Source organism: Sphaerodactylus townsendi, linkage group LG03 (genome assembly GCF_021028975.2).
Source record: "Sphaerodactylus townsendi isolate TG3544 linkage group LG03, MPM_Stown_v2.3, whole genome shotgun sequence".
In the NCBI taxonomy this organism is placed as follows: Eukaryota; Metazoa; Chordata; class Lepidosauria; order Squamata; family Sphaerodactylidae; genus Sphaerodactylus; species Sphaerodactylus townsendi.
Genome location: NC_059427.1, coordinates 60783695 through 60805441, shown reverse-complemented (window position 1 = coordinate 60805441; position 21747 = coordinate 60783695). Strand labels below are relative to the sequence as shown.

At 39.8% G+C, this 21747-nt stretch overlaps 1 protein-coding gene across 1 annotated transcript in view; it reads left to right on the top strand.

Moving 5' to 3' along the window:
• Positions 1-21747, top strand: part of SYN2 (synapsin II) — a 238323-nt gene that overhangs the window by 113719 nt on the left and 102857 nt on the right. Inside the window, exons 2-5 of the mRNA XM_048487637.1 lie at positions 5237-5294; positions 8663-8754; positions 12634-12790; positions 14152-14241. Coding sequence (XP_048343594.1) covers positions 5237-5294; positions 8663-8754; positions 12634-12790; positions 14152-14241 — 397 coding nt within the window. The remainder of the gene's footprint in view (positions 1-5236; positions 5295-8662; positions 8755-12633; positions 12791-14151; positions 14242-21747) is intronic.

The following is a 21747-nucleotide window of genomic DNA, read 5'->3' as shown; positions in this document are numbered from 1 at the left end:
ATATAGGCACCAGCAGTTTATGGCAAATTTATGTTTTTTTCCTATATGTTCAGAAAACATACTGTAAATATATTGTTATAGAATTCTGGGTTGAGAAAATGTATGCAGTAAAATGATTCCAGTGAAAACCTGATTAACATAACAAAGATATGTATGGACTTTTTTGTTACAAATATCTTTAAGAGAGACAAGTGATCAATGTTTGCTGATCTATGTCGACTTCAAGAAGCAGTAAGGATTATTAAGATGACAGTACAGATTTAGACACATTGCAAAACAGAAATATGTCTAGATAAAGGCTTTTATTCATTTATTCACCTTGGTTCCTTTCTACACAAGAGGGCAGCAAAAACCAGCAGCAGCATAGTTTATCTTGTATGTTTTTACAAAAAACCCTGAGGACAATAGTAAAGATAGGAGGCAGCTGTATTCTTTGAAGCAACAATTAAAGATAAAGCTTGATTAACAAAGTTTTAGGTTTTTTTAAAAACAGTATAGTCCCTAAAAGTGCTACAAAATGAACTGTACCTGCACAATTAAAAACTAGCTTTTAATTTTATCTTAGCAAAATGTAAGGATGTGCAGCTATTTAATTTTAAATGGTTACTTTAAAAAAATCTCCCTTTTTCATCTCCCCCCCCCAAATGCTCTTTATTTTAGAAGAGTTCACTAAAGATACATAGTAACCCCTCAGAAAAAGTCTGACTTTCCCAGAAGAGACAATGAAAAACTGGAATATGTGAACCACATGAAGCTATTTGTTTAAACAAGTTTTGACCCACTTGTCATGCTCCCAAAGCAAGATACAGAGTAGAATAAAAACAAATAGCACTGTAAAACAATAAATCAGTTTACATAAACATAATGACAGAAGGCAACTAAAGCTGCAGCCAGCACTCCTCAGCGTCGTTAACCACCAAAGGCCTGAATAAATAGACAAGTTATTGTAGACCAAGATCATGATCTGGACAAGCCTTATAGTTTGTTCCATAGTTTTTGGGCTACTAGTATTTGGATGTCTTCTCTTAAAATCAAATTGGAAACTGCAGCAAGTATAGAATACCACAGTTCAGCTATTATCAAGAGCTAAATGAAGCATGCGTATTACTCCATGCATGTTGATGTGCAGAGTCTTGCTTCAAAATGACCACAGACTCAGCTTTTATTGGAATGAACTTTGGCTGCAGCCTGTTTATTAAAACCAACATAGGAAGCTGGGCGAGCATATGGGGCACATCCTGACCGTTGGGCAGCAAGCGTGCTGAACCCAGCACCGTCCCCAATCCCATTGGGGAATTGGGACAGAAAGTTACTAGGTGCTACCTGAGCATTATGTGACACCCCTTCCTGCCGGTGGTAGTGGGCTCCCTAGCAGAGCCTCCACGGCTTGCGTTATTGAGCCCGCCCCACCCCCAGACCTCTTATTGAGGCCCTCAGCTTTGGGGAGGTCCAGCATGCAAGCTCGGCCTCCCCAGAAAGGATGTGCTCCTATGCCCAAAACCACTCAGGCTGCAATGAAAAAGCAAATTAACAGTCAACAATAAACTGAACCAATCCAACCCAAAACTCAGGGAGGGAGGGTGGGTCTGCTTGCTCCAATGACCTCGAAAGAGGCCGGAGCCAGCCAAGGCCCCATCACATGACTCCCAACCCGGCGCAACCACACCCCTTTGCAGCCAGGCTTCGTCACCTCTCCATTTCCCAGCCACAATGGCAGTCCTGGGTAAGTTCAGGCTGCATTTTCATGGATTTGGACCCTTATATTTGCAATACTGCCTCTCCCACAATGATCCGTCATAAGCTTTGCTCATCTGAACAGAGTCTTCTACAGTTGCCAATCTGCAAACAGGCAAAATCAACTGCTGCCCATATGTGCCCCTTCTCTGTTGTGGTCTCCACTTTGGGGGACGGTCTGCCTCAGAAGGTCAAAAAGGCTCCCACTGTCTTAGTTTTCTGAAAGCTGTTCAAAATTGAATTATTCAAGAATGCTTTCTATCTGGCAGTAGGTTAGCACTGTACAAAATGATTCACAGAGTTACTTGGACAAATTATTAGGCACTGTGGTATATACTACTTTGTATGGTTTGCTGTAAATTGGATCCTTCTATGTAATTTTGTATCATTTATGCTTTACTTCTGTTCTGTTTTTTAGATTTCTGATTGGCTCTACAACTTACAAATCCTATTTCATTGTTTATTAAATGTCCCATCCTGTTGATTATATTGACTCACTCTGTATAATCTGCCTTGAGTTCCAATGAGAAAGGCAGACTATAAAAATGTAAACAAGCAGAAGTTTGTTGTTGAGCAAACTCTGGGTATGCATGTCCATCTTTGTTCCTATGAACCCTCACAAGATTTTTATATATTTAAAGGCAGCTGATGCAAAAACAATCATCAAGTGGTGAGAGCCAGTGTGGTGTAGTAGTTAAGACTGGTAGACTCTAAACTGCAGAACTGTGCTTGATTCCCCACTCCTCCACATGAGCAGTGGATTCAGCTGGGTGACCTTGGGCTAGTCACAGTTCTCTCAGAACTCTCTCAGCCCCACCTACCTCACAAGGTGTCTGTTGTGGGGAGAGGAAGGAAAGGCGTTTGTAAGCCATTTTGACACTTCATACAGGAGAGAAATGCAGATTATAAATCCATCTTTATTAATGACTTGGATAAAGGAATAGAGGGGAAGCTCATTAAATTTGCAGATGATACTAAATTGGGAAGGATAGCAAATACTATGCAAGACAGAGTCAAGATACAAAATGATCTTGACAGTCTGAAACACTGGGCTAAAACTAACAAAATGAATTTCAGCAGTGATAAGTTAATCATTTAGATAGGAAGTTAAGCACTTAGATAGGAAGACTCAAATGCATAATTTCAGGATGTGGTGGGGGGAAGAGACTTGTCTTGGCAGTAGTCCATGTGAAAAGGACCTAGGCATCTTAGTAGATCACACACTAGACATGAGTCAGCAGTGTGACGAGATAACTAAAAAGGCAAATACAATGTTGGTTTGCATTAACAAAAGTATAGTGTCCAGATCATGTGACGTGATGGTATTGCTTTACTGTGCTCTCATTAGATTTCACTTGGAATCTTGTATTCACTTTTGGGCACCTCAGTTTAAGAAAGATATTGACAAGCTGGAACATGTCCATAGAAGGCAATGAAGATGGTAAGGAATCTGGAGATGGTTATGCAAACCAGCAATAAAAATGGCTCAAAGTTGAAAAAAGCACCTTTGTATTTGTACAAATTGTACATTATAGTTCCAAAAGAGTTTCTGCAACCAGACTCATCTAAAAGACACACTAAATTGAACCTGTCTACTTCAATTTTGCTAACAAAATTAAATGGTAGCATTTTTCATTGTGAAAATAAATATTGTTTCCAATACTTTATCATTAATTAATGTTTCATGTCTCTCAATAATCTTTCTATCCAAACAACGAACAATATTTGCTGTTTTAAATGTGTCTATAAAATTATCAGCAATATATAGATGAGAACTGGCGTGTGAGAGAGTGAGAATATGCAGAAACACCTACTTTTATTTTTGTGCTAGGTGTCATTGCTTTCACCCCATGTATTTTCATGCATATTCTGTCATTCAATGGATACTTGCCTCCCTCATTCAGACATTGCACCCACACAAGAAAGGCTTGTGCCTGTGTTAAGCTGGCAGTGATCAAATACTAAATGAAATTGCATGATCTATTGTATGGTATATAAGCTAAATGGTACCACTAGATATCAACCATCAAATACTGTCCAGTATTTTCCTGAGAACTCTCTAGATGCCTGTTAGCTGATGGGGGACAAGCTTCTCTGAAAGTCTGCTTGCTCCAAACTGTTGTCTTGCTTTGTTTCAATGATGCAGTCTCTCCTGCACATGCACAATTTTAGACTTGTACAATAGACTTGTACAATTTCACAACAATATTTGAGTTGGAAACTCTTCAGCTTGGGTTGTGTGAGTTAATCACTGAGAATTTGGTTGTATTTGCTGGCAGTTTCATAATCACAAAAAAGCTTGTGTTCTTTCATCTCCAAATTACAGACTTGAAATTTCACTTCCTATAATGCAATCACAAACAATTAATATTACTCTGAATTTTGCCACCAAGTAACCATTCACAATGAATTTTAAATAAAGTGAACGGAAATATCCAGAATTTTCCGGTCCAACCTACTGTCAAACTACTTTAATGCTGTTTTGTTAGCATTTTTGTTGCTGGCAAATTTCTACTCTCTTTTAAAGATTCATGCCTTGACCACTGCTAGTTGCCTTGTATAGTAGCTAGCTGTTCAGAGTCAGAGGATTATAGTCATCACCAAATAAGACCTTACTGGAGCTTCTAAAGACATAATATTCCCCCTTTTCATGCAAGAATCTAATTTAATCATTGAATGAATATATTTCATTAGGGTTTCAAATTTTCCAAGTTAGTATGCTGGGAATAATTAAGGTTTGCTGATGTTTTTGTTAGCATTGGAGGCGCCACTTAAATTTGGAATGGGCCCAAGTTCTTAGTAATTAAATTCATCAAAAGTCGCTCAAAGTTTATTCCCCTGAACAGGGGACTCTAACAGTAAATACCGTAAAGTTACGTATGAGTAAAAACCAAAAGCACTCTTAAGAATCAATCATTCAGGAAGATGTTAATGCTTCTATACTACAACTTGTGATGCTTCTGTGGAATTAAGCCACTGGAAGTACTCCTGGACTCATTTTGTTTAACATTTTGTTAGACTCCAGATGGCATAATTTAATGTTCAGTATTAGTGTTTATTTTCAAAGCTGAAGTCATTTGTTGAAACATGAATTGTGCCAGAGATCGGTTGTTTAATAATTACCTCATACAGCGGATGTTTACAAGGAAAAGGTGAATCTGTGCGGGAGTATTTCATCCTAATTGGAATACTGACCATATGCCAATACATAAAATAGATTCTAAGTAGTTTTCAAGATCAGTCTATGTTATAAATATATAAAACATATACAAGATGTAATGTTTTATAATAGGGACACTAATTGTTTTACTTTTGCTGTATTTAAATGCACTGTTAAAATATATTTAATACATTGAGTTGAAAAAATGTTTCCCAGCTTGCTAAAGAATCAAAAATGTATTCACAGGCTTGCTAAAAAAAATTAGTGCATTAATTCTTGCATTCATACAATTACCTCAAGTCAAACAACATGTACTACTAATAATAATTCTTATATTTTCAGGATCAAGAGCTTCCGAGGGAAAAAAATCCTTGGGGAATATGAAATCAAAGTTGAACAGGTACTAAGTAACCAATTTACTAAAAAAAAATGTATTTACATAATATTTCACTCCTAGAACCCAGGTTGACAAGAATGGAACAAACTGTAACACTGTGTGTGTGTGTGTGTGTGTGTGTGTGTGTGTACTGTTGAGATTAAAGATGTTTACTGATTTATGTCAATCAGATTTTGAAGTATTGGTTATACTGATGAACCATTTAACGCTTAGTGATCATTTAGTAAACAATAATTGTGTGGCTGGGTATGTATCTGTTTGTTGCAAATGTTGTTGTTCGTCACTTTTTTTAAAAAAACCTTTATTGTAAAAGAAGCAGAATAGATCAAATTGATATGTTTCTGGCGTTTCTGAACAGACCCTTCTGATCACTTCTGGCCAATCCTGGCTAGCTGTCCACTCAGGCTCACAATCTTAACCTTTAACATGATTAGCACAATCACCAAAATACATTTTTAGGTATATTGTCATTAATACAATCAGCATCATTTGACTTGGTTACATATGGTACTACATATAAATTCTGTTTAGTAAGCATAATCAGCAAAAAGCAAAAGCCTAACTAGTTGGGTGAACCATCCCTGTATACTTCAATGCCCGGGGTCAGTACCTACTGTTGACCCTGCACTCAGAAGCAAACATCTGCTGGTTCTTGCAAAATAGCAAACACAGTGGTTTCAGTAGCACTCAGTCATTGATTTCCCAAGTGCAACCGCAAAATGTGTTTCCAACTATGAATTTCTCAATTGTGGTCTTGCAACAAGCATAACTTTATAATTTTTATTTCAAAATTGCTCCTCAGCCAAGTGTGACCTATGAACAAGGCATAAGTCCAAAAGGCCACAATAAATGTACATATTTACACACAAAAACACTTGCAAAGCTGAAAAATATCACTATCCCCATTTTTTCCACATTCCAAATATTTTTCTACTTCTATATTTACATTTATTCCCTGGCCTTCATCATGGTCTCAGAGCAGATTACAATAAAAACCATACAGTGGTAAAATCACAACAATAAAAATCAAACAGCAGTAAAATCACAATAAAACCTATCCTAAAGCCCCTAAACAATCTAAAATATTCCACACATACCCCACCCACAAAAAGGGAGGGGTGTACAAACATCACAGGGGGCCCCTGCTAGTGGAGGGAGTCAGCCAAATGCCTGGGTGAAGAGGACAGTCTTTGCCAAGGTCCAAACTTCAAGAGAGGAGGCACCAGCAAACCTCTGGAGGGACAGCACTCCACCATGTAGGGGTCCTCCAGGCTGCCCCTGTCCCTCTTATCTCCAAAGGGGGCAGGACAGCCAGGCAGGCCTCCCCCTCTGATCTCAGTACCCGAACATGAATATATGGGCAGATGCTCTCTCTCAGGTACCCATAGTGATATGGTATTTGGATCTGAGAGTTTCCCCCCCAGATTTCTGGTATTTGTGGCTCCATTATTCCCTATGGGGAATTTTACCGATGTTTTTAAAGGTACTAATTTTACCGATGTTTTTAAAGGTACACAAACATTGCTGGTCCCTGTCCTTTAAAAAACAGCCATATGTCAATTGAATAGGGTCTAATTATATGGGCCCCTAACAGAATGCCCTACTGCCAACAGTTGTTTCCTATGGAGAACACCCCCCCTTTAGAAAAATGTTGAACCTGAGAATCTCGCCCCTCCCATAGGCACACTATTGGAAGTTATTGCTCATTAACCAGTGTAAAATGTGAACATCTAAGCTTTTTGTAAAATGCAACCATCTCAACTCTTTTTCTTCTGCTTCCTTCCCCCTGCATACCATTTGAGCTTTGACAAGATCAGGCTGGGTGACCTAATAGTCTGGACTATTAGACCTACAATTTTCACAAACTAACTGTAGTCAAAACACAGTGGCTTTGTATTTGTCTGGGAGAAGCATCAGCAATACCCTCCCCCCCCCAAAAAGAAGAAGAATTTGGATTTATATCCCCCCTTTCTCTCCTATAAGGAGACTCAAAGGGGCTTATAATCTCCTTGCCCTTCCCCCCGCCCACAACAAACACCCTGTGAGGTGGGTGAGGCTGAGAGAACTCCGAAAAACTGTGAATAGGCTAAGGTCACCCAGCTGGCATGTGTTGGAGTGCACAAGTTAATCTGGTTCACCAGGTAAGCCTCCACAGCTCAAGTGGCAGAGCGGGGAATCAAACCCATTTTTTCCAGATTAGAATACACCAGCTCTTAACCACTACACCACACTGGCTCTCACCCTTCTGCTAGCAGAAAAGCCTTTCCGCCTCGGAAAGGTTCTGTATGATCCAGTTCATTATAATACAACTTATGTGTGCAGTTGGCTGACAGTGTTTAATAAGAAGTTGTTAAAAGAAACCAATATTAATTATATATAATGTTTAAAATAGTTCATATCAAGGGTTTTTTTCTTAAAGATCCCAATCAAATGACTATTTTAGCACACATTTGACTACACACCTGTACTTGATATGTGATGAAAATCTTTTTATTTAGCTGGGTAATTTGCTTCGATGTTGTTATCCTGCTTTCCTCATTTCAGATACTCAAATTATCTTACAAAATATGCACACAATAAAATACAAATTAAATCTATGGAAGTCCAACCTGTATGTGTAATTGTGAAACTGATATGTGAAAAGATCCTTTCAAGCTGATGCTGATTCCACCACCACAATTCACACAAGGACACTACTTGGGCTAAGAGTCAAAAGAACAAAAGAAGAAGTAGTGTTTGGATTTATATCCCCCCTTTCTCTCCTGTAGGAGACTCAAAGGAGCTTACAATCTCCTTGCCCTTCCCCCCTCACAACAAACACCCTGTGAGGTGGGTGGGGCTGAGAGAGCTCCGAGAAGCTGTGACTAGCCCAAGGTCACCCAGCTGGCGTGTGTGGGAGTGTACAGGCTAATCTGAATTCCCCAGATAAGCCTCCACAGCTCAGGCGGCAGAGCTGGGAATCAAACCCGGTTCCTCCAGATTAGATACACGAGCTCTTAACCTCCTACGCCACTGCTGCTCCTTTTAGGAGCAATTAGTTATTTCCCTTATGCTTGCAGCAAAGGTTTATGCCTCTGGCCATCTCACAATTTTAAATTAGTTGCCAAAAAGGGTCAAATGCTCAGCCCAGGTTTCACTCAGCTAATCAGACAACCTAGTTACCAGTGGTGATGGAGCTCAACCACTTCAGTTTCAAGAGAAGTTTCCTTTGCTCTCTGTCAAGCAGCTATTAAGGTAGAGCCAGGAGCACTTATCAAGACCATGTAGAGACCTGACAACCAAAACTTAAATGCAGTAATAGTTTAAAAGTATGCAAACACAGTCTCATCTAGCAGGTTTATTAATGCCGGACCTTTTGCTTTTTATTTCAGGCCCAGTTTTCAGAGGTCAATTTGGTAGCTCATGCTGATGGAAATTACGCCATAGACATACAGGCATTCCGAAATGGCACTAAAATTGTCAAGTAAGTTTCCTCTCCACTCATCCTTCAAAACTAAAAATTTACACAGTGTGAGTCATTATCCTTCACTAGAATTAGGACCTCTTCATATAGATTAGGTAAATTTTGCTTTTGTAATACATGTTAATAAGGATCCACAGCCTGTCAGGTTACACAAAAGTCTCAATCATTCATATTCTCTGAGACAGCTCCAGTGCAAAATAAGAGTGTCCAAACCAGGACAGTGTAATGTTGGTGGTAGAAAATTTAAAAGTCACCCCTAGGACTGCCAGGCTTCCTTTTGTGGCTCAGTAGGGTGATAGAGGAAAATGTGGAGAACCAGTGGGAACCCAAAGTGATGCCATTGTAACAGGGTAGCACTCTAGGATTTTGCCAGAATGCTATGTAAAACTATTGAGTTTGGGTGGAATCCTAAGCTTCATCCCAGTGTGATGACCCAACCTCTGGATTCATGCCAAAAGCAACATCAGGGAGTCACAGAAACACCAATGAATGTCAACTGCCCAAGCTCCTGCCAGATGCCTGGGCTGGACTGGCAATCTCAGACATCCCACATTTCTACCTATTAATATTCATGTATTTATACCATACTCAGCCAGCATAATTTCATTGCTCCTTCAAGCAGTTGCATTGTTTGCTCCCATTGCTCTTCCAGTTACAAAGTATTGGAAAATTATAAACCAGCATTAGTAGTTGCCCTTTCTGTGGCTATTATTCTGTAGTAGTTAATCATTTCTGTGAAAGGAACTTAGACCATTTAGTACTAGGCCCTCCTTCAAATGGTCTCTTATTGATAACAGATGCTTATTTATAAGGAATATACATTCTGGCTCAGCTAATAAGCATTCCTAAATGATTTTCCTTTTCAGCAGCAAAAGCCATGATATTAGCTACATGTAGGTACTTTATCTGAATTTGTCTTTGTAGGAATTAATTGTCCCTCAGTGATAATTTATTCCTATATATGATTTGTTTTATTTAGTGTCAATTTAATATTTGTTTATGAGTTGAGATCATGGAGTGATGATTTTATGTGGAAATTGCTGGCCTTTTGCTGGGCTACATAAGAGTAAATTACACCACTTTAATTTTAGAGATGTTTAACAAGTTTTTTCACACACACATCTCACCCAATTCCAATATGTCTGAAAAATATTAATAAGAAACTTTTTGACTTTGGACACACATCCCCAAGGCCAACTGCAAAGAGGGTAGCAGAGTGCACTGCAGTAATTTAGCCTTGATATTACCATGGCATAGGCCCTTTCCGCACGGGTGTTTAATGGCACCCTGGGGACGGCAAAAATGCCGTCCCCAGGGAGCCATTCGCACAGGGGGCACAGCTGCTTCGCAGCCGCGCCGCCCTCGCGCCGCCCGACCGGTGCGAAGCCGGCATTTCCCAACCTCGCTCAGGGAGCGAGGTTGTTTGGAAATGCCGGCTTGGAGCCGGTGCCGTGCGAACGGCAGCGGCTCCAAGGCTCCCTCCCCCCCCACTCCCACCCGTCATTTACCTGGTCCCTGGCCCTCCGGCGTGTCGCCGAGGCCTGGGGACACGCCCCCCTGCCGTGCGATGCTCAAGCAGGCGCACAGGGCCGGGGGGCATGTCTCCAGGCCTCAGCGATGTGCTGGAGGGCCAGAAACAAGCTGGGTCGGCAGGCCACGGCGCTCCGCGGCGCCGTCGTCCCAGCCGGTTCTGGGACCGTCCATGCGGACAGTCCCAGCGCCGTCGGGTCGGCGTGGATTATGCCGACCCAACCCCTTCCACCTCCGTGCGGAAGGGGCCGTAGATCCAGAGGATCAAATCAGTCTAGTCAAAGTAGGAGGCCATTTTTTTTGGACTAAACTAAGCTGTGTTGTGGCTGCATTGAGTTGCTTCTCAAGCAATAATGCTGGGTCCAGTAGAGTCATTTGGCTGTTAGTTGGGTTAGCAAAGGTCAACTGAACCTCATCAAAAGTAGGAAAATTATATTGCTTCAGACTTCTCTGCCAGCATCACTTCCATCTTGTCTGGGTTCAGTTTCAATTTGTTCACTTTCATTTAATCACAGCAGTCAGAGACTCAAGAACTCTACAACATCAGCAGGGGATTTGGACAGAGAGATATGGAACTGGGTGTTTTCAACATATTGATGACATCCAGTCCCAAAGCTACAAATGATTTCTCCTGAAAACTTTACAAAGAAGTTTAATTACATGGGGAATAAGCCCTCACCTTCTGGAACCTCATAGGAGAATTCTCATGCTGAAGATAACTGGTCTTTAGCACCAACCATTTAAGTTTGACCTTTAAGGAATGCTTTAAACCAATCCAAGGCACATTCCCTGAGGAGAGTACAGATTTAGGAGTCAACCAATGTTGAGAGACCTCGAACAACCAGGATGGTTGTAAACTGGATAATACAATAGATGGAGGGAAGTTATTTTCCATCTTGCTGCTGTACCATTTAAATGCCCAATTTATTGTATTAATACTGCCAGTTGTGCAGGTCTTTCCCAAGCAGTTTTTACGTGACAGGGATTGGTGGTGATGGACCCTTGCAATGAGTCCTGTTCATGTGGTACTGGAAGGTTAGACACTGACAGCAGCATGGGGAGAAACTAAGCTAAGCAGGCCCTATGCCACTGATGTAACATCCAACAGGTATCTCTATTGTAAAAAAACAAATCTTGATTTCCTGTGTGAGACAACACTAAGGAGTTTATAATTATTTTACAAAAACAAATGGGTATCTCATTTCACCATCCTTTTTCACCCTCCCCTTCCCTTTGACAGAAATCAAGACTTCATTTGGCAATACTGTTGTGGTTACATAGCAACAGGCACTGGGGGCATTCATTTCTTAAAGCTAGAGTTGCTGCTTTTATTATTAGAGGTGGTTAATGTCTCAGTGTACATACTTTTATATTTCAAATTTATCTGCAACCCTGGAGCTTTTCTCAAGTTTGCAGAAAGATATGTCTTGTCTGATATTGGCTCCATTCTCTGGATTTAAGTATCCACAGCTTTGATCAAATTGAGAATTAGATGATATCAGTGAAAATTGGCAGTCTACTTTTGGGTGTGCAGGTTATTCCGAAATATGTATCACTTAGTATAGTGGACTTCCATTGACACAATAAGGCATAAGATTGCTGTTTTTTTATTATCAAATTAGTTGATTTACAAAAATGAACTATTTAATATATAAACTAATCAATATACATTTTCAGTCTACTTTAATCATAATTCTTTAATATGTATGAATTCAATCCATCTATAGCAGCCTAAGAACCTCTTTCCTAATATCCTCTTCAAGGAACTTTCTTTTCCAATATTGAATGAAAGGTAACAAATGCAGAGTAAATAAAGTTTGGGTTTCCATGTTATTAGAGCCTTTTTTGTCTTGGATATTTTATCTACTGATATGACATACCAAATAATTTGCAACCATTTTCCCATACTTGACAATGATTTCCTTTCTCAATAGTAATCAAGTAGCACCCTGCCTGCTTTAGTGTGACATCTCAAAAGGTAATTGACCTTTGAGTGTCCTTCCAGATCAGTATTTCCAAACTGACATGTAATATTTCACAATATTTGTTTCCAATATTTTCTGGATACTTGGCGTTCCCATCATTCATACCAAAAGGAACTTGATTGATTTTTTCATCACCAGCAACCTAAATAATCTTAAATAGTGCAAACTAGTAAATTATGGAAAGAAAATCTGATGGGGTATGCATCATTTCTCCTCCACCAGTTTTTCTTCTCATTTTCAGTTCAGCACTTTTCTTGTAAGCATTTTAATCTAAAACCCATCTTGCCTCATAAGCCACTCCTTTCATTTTAAAGAGGTTTTTCTATTGTTTTATTTTTTAAATAAAATATCTGATTCTTCTTAGATCAGTCAGGCCTGATTTTGTTCTCATCCGACAACACTCATTCAGCATGGCAGAAAATGAGGACTTCCGTAACTTAATAATTGGAATGCATTATGCTGGTATACCAAGTGTCAACTCCCTAGAGTCAATCTACAACTTCTGTGACAAGCCTTGGGTGGTAAGTAATTTGAAATAACTGCCTATATTTGTATGGAGACAAAGACTCTTTGGCGCACCAAGACAAGCCCCCTTTCCTTGCCAACTGCAGAACATGCCTTATATTCACAATTTTTTTCTTTGTAGTCTGAAGTGTAATGTAAGATGTCTAATGCTATAAGAATTTTTCTTTGTGCTACTTTAATCACTGTGAATATTTTGAGAAATGAAGTTGAAGTGACCAGCTTTTTAACTGTTTATTTTAATTTGAAACACAAACTATGATTATTTGTATAGCTAAGGCTACTATTGCTACAACTGCTAGCAATAATAATGTAAAAGATGGATTGTATTTATTGTATATTGTGAGTGGAAATAGGTTTCATATCTGAGTTTTTGTTTGTGGAATTCTGAATTTTTTAATATAATAACAAAATACTATGCCTGTCTTTTCTTGAATCCTAATCCTAAATATCAGTAAAATCCTAACAATACTTAGGTATTAGGAGGCCCCACTGAGTCGGTCTGAGTATGATTCTGAGTAAACTTACTTAGGATTTCTCTCCATGTCTACATATACCTGTGTCAGAATAGCAGATTGTCTTGTACACTGTAGTGTAATTCAAATAGTGTTGCCTTCATAATGTGGATAACCTTTATTCACACTTTATTTTTTTACTATGTTCTCTCTGTGTGTTTGTTTCTGCATGGCGGCAGAAATGGCTATCTACCTGCATAATTAATGCCGGTAGACGCACAAGACCATTCGCACAGTCTCGTGCGGGCAGCACCAAGGCTGCTGAAACATGCATAAGTGGCTCCACATGGAGCTGCCCGTGGGTCATGCCGTTCACCTACCTCTCCTCCCTGCACAACTCTGGATGGCTGGAGGGACACAGCCACGCTGCCCTCCAACCTCCGGGGCTTGGAGGGCAGCGTGAGCATGTTTCTCCAGCCGTCCAGAGCTGCGCAGGGAGGAGAGGTAGATGAATGGGAACACTGGAGGGGCCAAAAGCGGCACCCTCATGCCAGCGCACTTCACACTGTGCCAGTGGAAAGACGCTGCTTTTGACAACACTTGCTCAGGTGAGTTTCAAAAGCGGCGTTTTCGCACCAGTTAGGGGGTGGGGCGAGGACGGAGCTGCTGCAATGCAGCAGTGCCAGCTGTGCGAACAGCACCCCGGGAATGGTATTTTTACCATCCCTAGGGTGCTGTTTTTCAGTCATGCTGAAACAGCCTGTAACTGAATAATTGAAGTCTGACTATAAAGTAGATTTTGAGTATTTGGATAGATAATAATTACAGAGTCAAATGAGACTGCTGAAGTAATTTATGAATATTTTTCCTTTTTAGTTCAAAAGTTGTATTTATTTCTTCTGCAGTTTGCACAGTTGGTATCCGTCTACAGAACCCTGGGACCAGAGAAGTTCCCTCTAATTGAACAAACTTTTTATCCAAATCACAAGGAAATGGTAGGTGCAAAAAATAAATTTGCCTTAGTTATGTTTGGGAAAGAGCCATAATAATGCATAACTCATTTTATATCTTTGTTAGCCTGTTGACTGATATCAAATATTATTTTGGCATCACTCAAAAGAAGTGAATGGGTCTAAACAGCATATTGAAAAATTTCTCTCTGAAAATAGGGGAAATATTTCTTAGCATTAAAAAATGCAAGCATTAAAATCAAGGTATACTTTGTGTTTGTGCATTCAGTAGCCAAATCGAACTCATGTTTGAATGGTGTTATGATTTTTGAAAGATTGTTTGAATACTGATTTTGCTAAAGTTGCCTTTAATTTAGAGATTGTTCTTATTAATTAGTTTTTGTTTCTATAACTACATACATATCCATATTAGTACACATGTTAGTTTTTCAGATATACCATTTGCAATTAGATATAACAAATGAGGTCTGTTGAGGTTTTTTTGGAATTTTGTATTGAGGTGAACACAGCAACCTTCCAATTTTTTACCCATCATATCCCAAGGAATTTGCTTTAGGGTAATTTCCCCAAAGTTTTGTACAACCTAGAGTCTAGAAACTCCAGAGATTTTATTCTGACCACTCGAAGTATCAAGATAGACAATACAGCTGCCTTGGGGATGCTACTGCCATTTTTCCACTGGAATTCCCTCTCTTTACAAATGCCGAAGAACAAAGGCAGGCTTGGGGGTTGGGGGTGGGATGATTCAAAAGCTTGTGTAACTGCTGCTTCACCATCCTGTCTTCAAAGCAGTCTCACATGAGACTGCACAAGTTCAGGCCAGAAACCGAGATTAGCCACAAGTTCAATTCAGTTTCACCTAGCTCCTGCTTCAGCTTTCCATGCTCCCATAGAGCCTTATACAGGATTTCTAATACCAGACTCAAAGAGATTCTTGAGGGGTTTGAATTATTTATGCCTAGAAGTGAAGCCACCAGCTCCCCTTTGGAGTTTGTCTTTGGTTTTGACTCAAATTATGCATAAACCATTTGAGTGATCAGATATATCTGATTTGCCTTATTTATGACTGCTAGTCATCATTACTTCAGCTAGAAAGGTGGGGGAATTGATAGCACTACAATGCAATACCCCCTTAACCAAATTTTATCCTGACAAGGTAGTGTTGTGCCCTAATATGGAATTCCATTCCAAAGTAGTATCTCAGTTTCATATGTCCCAAGATGAGAAGGGCCTAGACTTACCTGGACCCTGCCTTATGAGTCCATGAGGGGTAGAAGAAGGAGGTCATGTGAGGGCATGGGCTTCTGCCCATGTGTTGTCAAAAATTGAAGAGGTCATGCTGCATTCATGTGCTGCTCTATTGTAGACTTTTGCACTCCTTCCTCTGACTGGGTGCCCTCCTTCCACTTGGCCAGCCTAATGGGGCCTTCTGGGCATGTCAGGATGCCATTTGCTGGGAGGGGGGAATTGTTGGGGAGAGCTTTAGCTTTTTGCAGGTGCCACTTATCTGTTTCCCTAGCCTTGGAACTCTGCGGCTGGGACGAGCTCTCAGACTGGACTCTTTCTACTGTTCTGGTTCACATGTGGGGGTGGGGATTTGCTACAACATATTATCAACAGTTTTGGCACCTTTTCGCCAGAACTGTCTTTTCCTGTCTTTCTCATATCTTCAATGAAATCCTTGAACCCATCAAGTGAGTTATTGTTGGAATGGGAAAATTGACAGGGAGCAAGCCAAAGCCCTCATGGGGTGGGGTTGACTTGATGGCCCCTACCCTGGCTCTATTTAAATTTTAATTTAAATTAACCATTTTACATTGGCGTTTTCATTAGGAACTGTTGTTTTGCCATTGCTTGTGTCCTTTTTAGTCACAGCTGTGTTGGCAGTATCAGCATGGAACTCGATTCATTTCAGTGTGGAGAGGAATCAGCCTGGATGTCCATTTCCCTCATCTTCAGGGAGCCCCTTAAGGGATTTGGGATTGAGTGCTTTGGGGACATGCCCAGCTCAAGGACTGTTTGGCATCCTCGCTCCAAGTGGCAGGGGAGACCATGTAGAGGCTGGTGCCCAAGTAGAATCCATCAACCTGCCATCCCACGTGTTCTCCCACTCACCACAGATGGGCTGTGGCAAGGCTGCGGTGTATTGGCTTGCAGAGTGGTCACCTGATGTCTGAATCTGTTGCTCCATGCTATGCCAAGGCTCTGACTGCTGCTATAACCAATTAAGTTATGACCAATTATATTCTACAAGGTGGTTCATTTCTTACTATGGTGTTCAGGGGGGTTGGGGGTAGTTACTGCCCTCCCTGTTTTCTACTCCCCCTTAAACACTGGGTTCTCAAACTGTATTTGCAAATTTCTCCCCAACCTGCAGTCACTTGCAAACCAATCACTTCACGCAATGTTAGAAGAGCACTCCTTTATTATATACAATGCAGATTCATTCAGATGAGACAAGATTCTGTGTGCCTGCTTTTATGGAGCAAATAAAGTTAGGACTGCTGCTTCTCAGACTATCTCCAAATAAGTAATCTCTACGATTTGGATAATTTATGACAATGCTTAGAGAGATGGTCCACTTCAAGGCTCATTCTACCAAAGCTCAAGCCTCATCCACTATATTCCTGGTAGGAGTCGATCTGCACAGTATCTGTAGAGCAACAGCTTGGTCTGTTTATCCATATTCCTGAGATAACTGTACATGGGCATGTGCCAATTGTTCACTGGTGGACTGCCTCACAATGAGGGTAAGTTTCCTTTGGGGCAGAGATTTCTGTACTGGCACAATCCCACTTGTGGTACCAATGATCCCGGAATCCCTGTGGTTAGCTAGAGTGGGGAAACCCCATTGTTTTCCCCTCACTTTGGGGTTTTGCTCTTTCAGGGTTGCTCCCCCGTCCAACACAAGATCAATATTCTTTGTATTGATATAGTGCATGTTGCTTTTTTAGGTTTTTGCTTTTTTATGGAAATGCCAACCATCAGTCCCTGTGAGGGGAGGGTATCCCAAAAATAAATCGTTATTATAATGCTTATAATGATCACACAGTTGAACCTTTAGTAGCTTCTTATTGCCTTATAAGAAAATATGGTAGTCTGAAAATGTTCATCCCAAGCAAGGAATTCCCATTCAAAGACGTAACAAGAATATACAGGTCTACATACCAGGATTTTTTCCTATAGTGACTAGAAATATATTTCTCTTACTTTAGTAAAGGTTATTTTTTTAAATTCAATTTCCTGTTTGCATTATATACATATCAGTATACATACATGGCCCCTCATTCAATATCTGGAATAAAGAGTTTGTTTTTTAAAAAATACAGAACAGGAAATTAAACAACTCTGGAATTGCAATATTCGACATAATATTTATCAAATTCTGTTGTCTGATCTCAGGTTTAATTTGAATATCCCTATATAATAAGAGCATAAACTGACAGTCTGGTGAGACCTTTCACTTTAAATATTTTATATTAATAGAGCAAAATAATATATATTTTCATTGTCCGCAATAAGTGCCTTAGTCATGACACTTCAGAAAAGTTTTTTTGTTTTCTAAAGTCTAGAGTGGTCACCTGTTATTCTGTATAACATTTCCTTTGAACTTGAATATGATTCTTATTCTATTACTATAGATTTATCTTTCTAATTAGAGAAAATGTGTGGAAAATAAAAGATTGGTCCCTGATACTTTTTTTCTGAGTGAGCCTTTGTACAGACAGTGACTTGGAGAACAGTTGATGCAAAGTGGCAAATAGCTTTTGGAGTTTTGTGAAGAGTTTAAACTGCTGTTGTAAGATGATTCAGAGGTGATATATTCTTAGCAGTAGTGATGGAGCCAAACCACAGCACTTGAAGATGTTGTCCACAGAGATATTTCATGTTGTTTCAACAGTTTCTCACAGATTCCTTCCCTTTCCTCTCTCTTCCTTGCTATTCAGTATGTTATATTTGAGAACAAGAGAGTATTCTGAGGTTTTAAGCCCTGAAAAGTCAAAGTTGGTTAGTTGGAAGTATTTGTATCTCTCTTTTTAAGCAACAAAGATCATTAGCTGGATGTTCTCTTTTCCCTCCCTGCAACAATCAAATGAAATGTAACTAAACAAAGACAGTGCTGTTCCATGAGCATTTTAGAGCTGCTTTAATAGCCTTTGGTTGTTTATGCATGCAGTGCTTACCTCATGGGTGTTTGTTTTGCAGTGGGTTTTTCCCTTTGGTTTTTTGTTTCAACAAGGAATTCTCCTATTGCAAAGTGTCCCCAGCCAAACTGATCATCAATTTTGCCACCCACCCCCCACTTCCTTGTTTTATCAATGCAACTTCCACCTGGGGAGGTTGCCTGCCACCTTTTTTGCCATCTTTGGTCAAATGTTAATTTGCTAGACCATGTAAGTTTTAGGTGATTCCAAAGGTGCTGAAGCAATAGACCCTCCATGTGAAAAAAACCTCTAGCCCTTTTGATCCTCCTGAAGTGGTGCCTGGGAGAGCAGGAGGAATGTCTGCTGTGTGGGCAAGAAAAACTGGGAGAAGTGAGAAAACCTGAAAAACAGTGAAACACATGTTGATCCCCTTTGCTCTTCCTCACACTTTCGGAGATTTCAGAAGCTATGGAGATTCTCTGATCTGAGGCACAGTGATTTCAGGAAAGGGGGAAACATATGCATATCTGGGAATCCAACCTGAAATGAACAAATGAATGAAGGCTCAATGCAGAAGAGACCACAAGTGCATAAACCAGCGTGATGTAGTGGTTAGGAGCAGTGGACTCTAATCTGGAGAACCAGGTTTGATTTCCTATTCCTTCACATGAACGGCAGACTCTTATCTGATGAACTGCATTTGTTTCCCTGCTCTTACATATGATGCTTGCTGGTTGACCTTGAGCTAGTCATAGCTCTTCAGAATTCTTTCAGCCCCACCTACCTCACAAGGTGTGTGTTGTGGGGAGGGGAAGGGAAAGGAGTTTGTAAGCCACCTTGAGACTCCATACAGGAGAGAAGGGTGGAGTATAATCTAAACTCTTCTTCTTCTAAACGGTCTTTATCTCAGAGTTCCGCCCTTTAAAGTTACGCATAAAAGTACCTTACCAATAAATTATTAAATTTCACCCCCTCCCACCATTCAACATTTGGCATCCTTGATCACTCAACCACAACCACAGACTTCAACTAAATGACACAAGCAGTGGTCAGAAATGCAAACAGCATTATCCCAATATAATTATGATCATCTGCCAGAGTTAGAAGATACCTTTGAACAGGGATCTGAAAGCAAATCTGAGGCCACTTCATTTCCATGCCCCAGAAGATGTGGTAGGGAATGTGGCAATTGTATTGACACGTGCTCCTTTGGGCAGGAAATGACACATGCTCCTTTGGGCAGGAAAGATCTGAGCAAGATTAGGGGGAAGTGGGGAATGCTCCTTGCTCAATGAATCTTTTAGAAAACTTTGGTGTATTGTTCTCTGCAGGAGGCCTATGCCTGCACAATCCCATATGTACCTATACAGAAGACGATTCAATGAGCAACACTTACAGATAAGTGAACACTGTTTTCCTTAAGGTAAATAGACTGAGAGAAATTCTGGTCTTCTTGTTTGACTGCAAACTTTAGCTATTAGAACTACATACAAGTGTGAGGTGTTCCAGTCCTGAAGAACTTGGGGTAGGACTTTGTCTTCCACTCTCTTCCCAGCACCTTTCCTGCTGTGTCAAATTTTCCTTTGTAGTGTGCTTGCATCTGCTCTTCAAACTTTATCCCAAGAGAATCTTCTTCGAGGGCCCTCCGTAGGGCTTATGCCATCTAAAAGGATGGCAGAAATACAACCCCCAGACCGTGGTGTAACTGGCTTCAGAACTGGGGTGGAAGTCAACTAATGCGTCCACTGTGCCAACAGGGTTGGCAGTGGTGCAGAAGTGCTGACACAGTGTGCAGTGTCCAGGCCTCTCAGATACATGCCTCAGCATCCACTCTCTGCCATGTTTGCCCCTTCACTGGGATATCTGTTCTGGGGACGGCAAATCCACTGGCATGGGCCTTGCTACCTCCAAAACACAATTTGACCACCTATGGATTGGGCCGTAAGTCTCACAAAAAAGCTGTACGGTGATTGATTGATTGATTGATTGATTATCTTTTTAAAGGTATGAATTACTAAATATGCAAGCATTGTTGTGTTTTAAAGCCTTATTCACTATTGCGAAAATGTTGATTTTTTTATTACCAAGACAGTCACAAGCAGCAGCAGCTTTCTTTGCAGCATCAGTTCTGCTGTTTATGTAACCAAAAGTCAGATTCTGATTAACTAAACATATCAAACATTTGCTAACATAATGGTAACAATGAAATAATTTGTTTCACACAAAAACAGCAAAGACAAATTGTGAAAAAGACAAGTTGTATGATTACTAAATGCCAGTTATATGTTTGATTCATGAAATATTATAAAATAAAAACTATAAGCAAATTAGAGAAAATACAAAGTGTCTATTCTCAATGCTATATAAACCACATAATTATTGTTTAATATGGAGAAGAATTACAGTGCATGTGCCAAAAATTAATGGTACAGTCCACTGGGATGTTTTGTGTAGTAATTTTTAGCTCCCATTTATTTGTGGCTTGGTCGCATTTGCCCAAAATTAGTCATATGTGCTATCAAAGTGCACAATTGTTATCTAAATGATTTTCTGAAATCAGTTTTCTGTGACACTAAATAAATAAACTTTTGCTATGATAACTGATAAAAAATTATTAATTGACATATTGGATTGATAGTAAAGATATTTCTACGTTGATGTATTTGTTTTTAAAGACAGTTATCCCTCATAGTATGTCCTTATATGTCTGGTCCCTTGACAGGATATGTACAAAAAGGGATGAGTTATCTTCATGGGATTATTCAAAGCCAGAGAGGGGAAGGATTAATTTAAAAAAACAAAAACAAACCTAAACCTGTTCTGCTGATTCTCCTAAAGAATTAACAAAGTGAATGGGTGGATATTAGCAGATCATTATGCATGGTGAGTAAATGGGGGCAAGATGTGTGCCAATTCTGCTTAAATTATGTTTTAAAAGAAATGAATTCAATTAGTGAGTGAGGGCAGTCACATTAGTGGCCATGATGCAGCATATTTATCTAAACCCAAGGAAGGAATATCATGAAGTTAGTGATTCTTTCATAAGGAAAGGTCATAAAGTGCCAGTGTTTCATGCTGTAGTTGTCTTCAGTGACAGAAATGCAGAAATATTAACTGGTACATTATGTTTTTGGAATCTGCATCTTGCTTTTAATTAGCATTACACTGGTTTCACTTTATGCTTATCAAAACATTTTTGGCATTTGATATCATTAGCATATTCTTATGAAGCAAAGTTCTAAATCAAACATTGCCATTTATTTTGATATACTAGTGCTGGAGTAGAGATGGTTTCCAATGGCTTGCTTTATTTCAGCTCTCTGTTAATATTTTAAGTGTACGGAGTGAGGGGAAAAGAGCTTCTGCAATGTCAAAATAACATATG